Source organism: Trichechus manatus, unplaced genomic scaffold, assembly GCF_000243295.1.
Source record: "Trichechus manatus latirostris isolate Lorelei unplaced genomic scaffold, TriManLat1.0 scaffold00002, whole genome shotgun sequence".
Classification (NCBI taxonomy): domain Eukaryota; kingdom Metazoa; phylum Chordata; class Mammalia; order Sirenia; family Trichechidae; genus Trichechus; species Trichechus manatus.
The window spans coordinates 22,762,722-22,769,038 of NW_004443938.1; the positions used below are offsets into that span (position 1 = coordinate 22,762,722).

Below are 6,317 nucleotides of genomic sequence, written 5' to 3' on the forward strand. Positions count from 1 at the left end.
CAGGGGAGACACTGTGGTCCTCCTCTTAACATTTGTCACCTTATTGCCAACTTCTAACTTAATATCTGTCTTCTTTCCTGGACAGTAAGTTCCCACAAGGTGAGGGAACCATTTATTGTTCCCTGCAGAAGCCCCAGTCTCAGAGTAGTGCATAGAAGATAAGGGGTTACTCCATACAGGTGCATCTAATTGAATACAATGGAATGGAGGAAGGGGAAGCAACAGCAAGAGATGGACCCTGCCCTCAAAGCATTGGGATGGATGCATAGTCAGGATCTAGACTGTAGGCACACATTGAGATTTCTAGAAATGTCTGTTTAAAAAAAAAATACACTTTGTTTTTTAGAGAAGCTTTAGGATTGTGGACAAATTGCATAGAAAGTACAGAGTTCCCATATACTCCTTGTGCTCTCCACACTGTCCTATTATTGACATCTTGCATTCTTGTGGTACACTTTGTACCACTGATGAACCAATATATTGTATTAACTAAAGTTCATAGTTTATGTTAGGGTTCACTCTTGTGTGTATAGTTCTATGTAATGTCATGTATCCACTGTTACAGTATCATACAGAATAGCTTCTCTGCTCTAAAAATGCCCTGTGCTCTACTTATTAATCCCCCCTCCTCTCCCTGAACACTTAGCAACCACTGGTCTTTTCACTGTCTCTCTAGTTTTGTCTTTTCAGAAAGCTGTATAGTTGGAATCGGTATATAGCCTTTTCAGACTGGCTTCTCTCACTAGAAATGCCTTTTCTTTATGCCACCTTAAATTTATAAAACATCCTCCTTCTCAAAGGACTTGAAAGGCTTTCCTTCATGTGCTCAGAAGGTCCCTGTGAGGTAAAAGTGGGCAGGAACTGTCCCTATTTCATAGATGGAAAACTGGAGACCCCAAGAAGTTTAATTACTTGCCCAGAATTTTGGTCAGCAGGCAGGCAAAGTCTGATGCCCAGATGTCCTGAGAGCCAGACCACCACTCTTTTCTGCAGATGTGGGGTCTTCTAAAGGCATTTATCAAGACTGAACTCTTGTACATGTATTTGATAGGGGAGGCCACAATAGAGTACAGTCTCCGAGCTGTGCTGAGTTCTGCTGATCCAATTAAGATCTTATCAGCCTTGGCTTGTCATTAGAGTTTTATATTGCCCTGTGTTAATTATTAAAATTGGTTGCATTCCAATTAGTTTTGGTTGTAAAAATGTGACCTGTGAAGCAAGAAGAGTTAAATGGATGAGGTTTGAGGACATCAGGATTGACGCAGAACGGACCTCTCTAGAAAAGCAAGGATCAGAGGTGCAGTGCTCCGTTCCTTGTAGATCATAAAATGCAACGTCTGAAATAGCTAACAAGCCTATTATCTAATGTCTGCTTATGTGTCTTGGCCTCCTGGAAGAATGAGGCAGGGCACACACCACAGACAACCCAGTAACAAGCCACTTCATAAACAGAGTTGGAAACACTCTCAAAGCTACTCAGTGACTTTGCCCTGGGCCGCGTAGGAGAATTTGCAGGTGTCCATTCATGGGCCAAGGGAACTCTGGTTTTCAGGCAGGCATGAGGAAATGTAGGGGAGACTTGCTTTTAAAGATAAGGCAGCTGCTCCTCTTCTCCACTTAATCTGCTTTGCCGAATCTCATTCCTTTTACACTGAATTTACACAGGGCCTGCTTACAGCAGGGCAGTCCTTTGAAGGCTAAAACCTCCTCCCGCCCGTGTAGGGTCTTGGAGACCCTGGAGCAGGGCAGCTGTGCAGGCGTGGTGAGAAGTGGACCAACCAGGACTCAGGGCAGAGCCTGGCCCTCCCCTCACGACCAGCATTCTGGTAAAGGAGCCTGGTCTAGGGGTGGGGGCCAGTTAGGTCAGAGCCCACGAGCAGGTGTGGTCTGCTCCCTCAGGCCTCGGGCTCTGGTGCTTTCACGAGTACTACCTAATTTAATCTCCTCTTCCCAGTGAGGTACGATTATCTCCATGTTAAAGTGAGGGACCTGCTAGTCGGATGGCTGAAGAAGAAGATGCAGGGGTCACTAGCTGGTTAGTCCGTTGGCCCATGGCTCTGTCAGCTGATACCAACCGTGAGGGGCAGACACGGGCCAGTCAGGGCAGGGGAGGAATCTAAGGGCAACCAGTTTAGAATAAAGACAATGACCACAGAGCCTATGCTAATGAATCGCTGGGGAAGAAAATACACAGAACTTGAGGTGAGCAATAAACAGATTAAGTGGCTAAAAATCTAAATGTGAAGCTATGCATTATTACCAGAAGGCCATGGCAGCTGAAGAAAAAAACAATCTGGAAAATACCCCACCAAGGTCAAACTATGCAAGCCTGTGAGTAATAAAGTGGAGAATTAAAAAGCTTGGCAGAGAGACCATATAGTGGGTTAAATTGTGTCCCCTCCTTGAGATATGTTGAAGTTCTAACCTTCAGTACCCGTGAACGTGACCTTATTTGGAAATAAGGTCCTTATGGAGGTAATCAGGAAACCCTAATGGCATAGTGGTTAAGAGCAACAACTGCTAACCAGAAGGTCAACAGTTTGAATCCACCAGGCGCTCCTTGAAAACTCTGTGGGGCAGTCCTGCTGTGTCCTTTAGGGTCACTATGAGTCGGAATCAACTCGACAGCAACGGGTTTGGTTTTTTGTTTCGTTCTGTTTTTTGATGTAATCAAGTTAAGATGTGGTCATACTGGATGAGTAGATTACAAAAAAACAAAAAACCCATTGCCATGGAGTTGATTCTCACTCATAGCAACCCTATAGGCCAGAATAGAACCATCTCAGAGGGTTTCCAAAGCTGTAATCTTTACGGAAGCAGACTGCCAGGTCTTTCTCCAGTGGAACAGCTGGTGGGTTCAACCCACTGACCTTTGGGTTAGCAGCTGAGCACTGAACTACTGTGCCACCAGGGCTCCATTAATGGATTACAGTGGGCTTCAAATCCAATGACTGGCGTCTTTATAAGAGAAAGAAGAGGGAGATATGGATAAAGAGTCACAGACAGACAAAGAGGAAGACAGCCATGTGAAGATGGCAGCAAAGATTGGACTGAAGCGGATATAAGCCATGGAACACTAAGGATTGCCAGGAACCACCGGAAACTGGAAGAGGCAAGGAAGGATTCTTCCCTAAAGCCTTCAGAGGGCGCATGGCCTGCCAACACATTGATTTCAGTCTTCTAGCCTCCAGAAGTGTGAGAAAACAAATTGCATTTGTTTTAAGCCACCTGGTTTGTGGCAATTTGTTATGGGCAGCACTAGGAAATGAATGCAAGCCATCGCGAGCTTTTTGAATCCTATAAAATAGGCATTACCCCACCATCAAATTATTCCCAGAGTTCTATGCAGGTTCAAATTGTACACAAATGTGCAATAAAATATTTATGTCAAAATACCTGTCTCTTGCTTGCTAGTTTATTTGTTTTGATACAAAACCTGTTTTTTTTTTTTTTTTTTTTTTTTGAAGAACTGTCAGGTCAACTGACTTCTCATTAAAAAAATTTCAACATTTAAGATTAGTATTCTAGGAAGAAATGAAGCTTCTGTCCAAGTATTTCAAATTTTGATCCCTCTACAGCAAAAATAAATGGATTAAAAATGTCTTTTCAAGGGCAATGTCTAGAGAATGAAGGTTGATTTTTAAGTAATTGTTAAAAGGAGTCAAAAAACCAAAAAGAAATAAAAGAACCATTAAGCTGGAAAATGTCTTACCTTGAGAAGTTGAGGAAATGAACATGTCGAGTGAATAAATAGGGCTGTTCGGCAGTACTTATATTTTTAATCAGTTCCATCTATTAAAAAAAAGCACAAAATTAGCATATATAGGACCTAATTTTCAAGCTGTAATAAGCTAAAGGTTATCTATCTAACTCCCATCTATCTCTTGGGCCAGGGCCACATAGCTGTGTTTTGTGCAACATTTATGGACTTTACATAAGGCTTTTTAGTGTGTAAATATAAAGGAGTCATGGTGGTACAATGGTTAACTGCTCAGCTGCTAACCGAAAGGTCTGCTGTTCAAATCCACCAGCAGCTCCTGGGGAGAAAAGATCTGGTGATCTGTTCCCATAAAGATTACAGCCTAGGAAACCCTACGGGGCAGTTCTACTCTGTCCTATAGGGTCACTAAGAGTTGGAATCGACTCAATGGCACACAGCAAATCCAGATTTACAGCCATGGATCTAATTAGTTGATTGCTACCATGAAAACAATGTGACAGATTAAGTAATTTCAACTAGGGAAATAAGTGTATGGCTGTACTGAAATGCAAGTAAAAAAAATGCATTTAATCCCCTCTTTTAAAGTCAAATCAAGAGAGGAGTTCAATCATTACATTTCTATAATGATATTATTGGGCTATACAGAAATATTTGAAACTAGTTCTTCAGAATTTAGAAGTGGGAATAAAATAAGGCAATACTCCATTATTTCACTCTTTGATTGTAAAAATGTATAAAGAAAATATTTCATAGGAAACACACAGACCCCCAAACTTCTTGGTTCTGGTGGGTGGCCACCTGAATTATTTATTTGCAGTTATCAGCAAGTGAAAAAGAAGTTTATATTTGTATAAACTCACCTTTATGGTCTTCTGGAACATGTCATACAGAAAATGTTTAGTAAAATCTGTCAGAAATTCCAAACATTCTTATGACTCCCTGACTTCCTGAATTCCACTTTCCTTAGATTTTCTAATTGGCTCCATTAAAACTGACACACTGTGGAATTTTTAAAAAGCACATTGAAGATTGCTATTTTCGAAGAACATCAGAAGTGCAACATGCCATGCTTTATGAAACAGTTCAAGTTAAAAACCGGAAACAAAGAATAGTCATTCACATGTCAACACAGTAGCAACAAGAAGACTCTGGAATTCCAGGTTTGTCTCGAACACGACAGAAGATGTGGGTCACCCTGGTTGCCTTGTGTCTAGCATGGTGGCTAACACATACATAAGTGCTCAATGATAATTGCTGAATGAATTAGCTCCAACTAGTACATGCTTCATAGATTGCTAAACTGAGATCTCAGTGTCTAAATTCTTTAGAACTTTGTGCTTACAATGCTTGTTTGAATAAATGAAACTGCATTTTATAAGTAAATTACTTTTGCAGTTCATAAACCCTGTGCTTCCGTTAGTCAGTGGCAGGCACAGGTAAATAACGGTTGGCCTGTCTCCAAGATGTAGCATAAAAGGAAATTGAATCCTTGCTCATTACCTACTGTTTATCTTCTACAGCCTCCCCTAAAAGCTCCAGTGATTGCTTTTGGTAGTAAAACTTCCTGCTTGGTCCCCTTGCTATTTTTGACTTTTGATGGATCTACCAATAGAATTTATAAAAGATCCCTAGGTGGTGAAAATGGTTTGCTCTCGGCTACTAAGCTAAATGTTGGTGGTTCAAACCCACCTCATGGTGCCATGGAAGAAAGTCCCCGCGATCTGCTTCTGTAAAGATTACAGCCAAGAAAACCCTATGGAGTAGTTCTATTCTGTAACACATGCGGTCGCCATGAGTCAGAATCAACTTAACAGCAACAAGTTTGGTTTTTGTACCAACGGAATTGCTGATTTTGAAGCATAACCATATGTAATTTAACTCTGACGATGTCTGCTTAGAAATACAACTATTATAACTCATTAATGAGTTACAATTAATTATTATAACTAATTTATACATAACTCATTAATACGTTAATCTCTAGATTATTTTTGTTCAAAAACTTCTCTGCACCCGTAAGAATAATACAAGAAAGCCCCATAGTACTATACAAGAAAACTGGAAAAACAGGTCAGAAGAAAAACTGTTTCTTTGACATTTTCAACATTATATTACTTTCTCTAAACACATGTCGATGTGTTAAACTTAATGGAAGAACAGTAGTGGTTAGATCTGGAGAATAGTGTCATAACAATCCTAAAGCTGTCTATTTTACAAGGAAAAATGGATTAGCAGTGACAATGTATAACTCTTTCTAGATGTAACTTTAAATACAGAATAATAGCACTAATGCTCATGTTTATTGCATTAACTCAGTGAAGTCAGAGAATCCATTTCAGCTCTTACACTTGGTCATTGCATGGCAAAGATAAAGTCACATATGATGCGCCATTAGCATAGGTTTAAGGCATTATGTCTGAGGTGTTATTTGCTCTTCACAAACACTAAAATCCTGGCCAGATTGTCCCCGTTGCTAGTGACAAGCTTTGGTCTCCCTGAACTCCTGTCTGTCACCTGAGTTTTCTCTCTTGGTTCTCCACTGTTGTGAGCTGCCTGCCTTTCCCTCTGGCTTGCTGTTATCCACCTGGGCAGCATC

General features: G+C 40.7%; 1 protein-coding gene across 2 annotated transcripts in view; it reads right to left on the reverse strand.

The window, feature by feature from the left end:
* The window catches only part of UST (uronyl 2-sulfotransferase), a 351,032-nt gene that overhangs the window by 130,270 nt on the left and 214,445 nt on the right, over window positions 1-6,317 (reverse strand). For both annotated transcript variants that reach the window (XM_023729171.1, XM_004368842.2), the window contains one exon: window positions 3,713-3,792. In XM_023729171.1, the coding sequence (XP_023584939.1) occupies window positions 3,713-3,792 (80 nt within the window). The remainder of the gene's footprint in view (window positions 1-3,712; window positions 3,793-6,317) is intronic.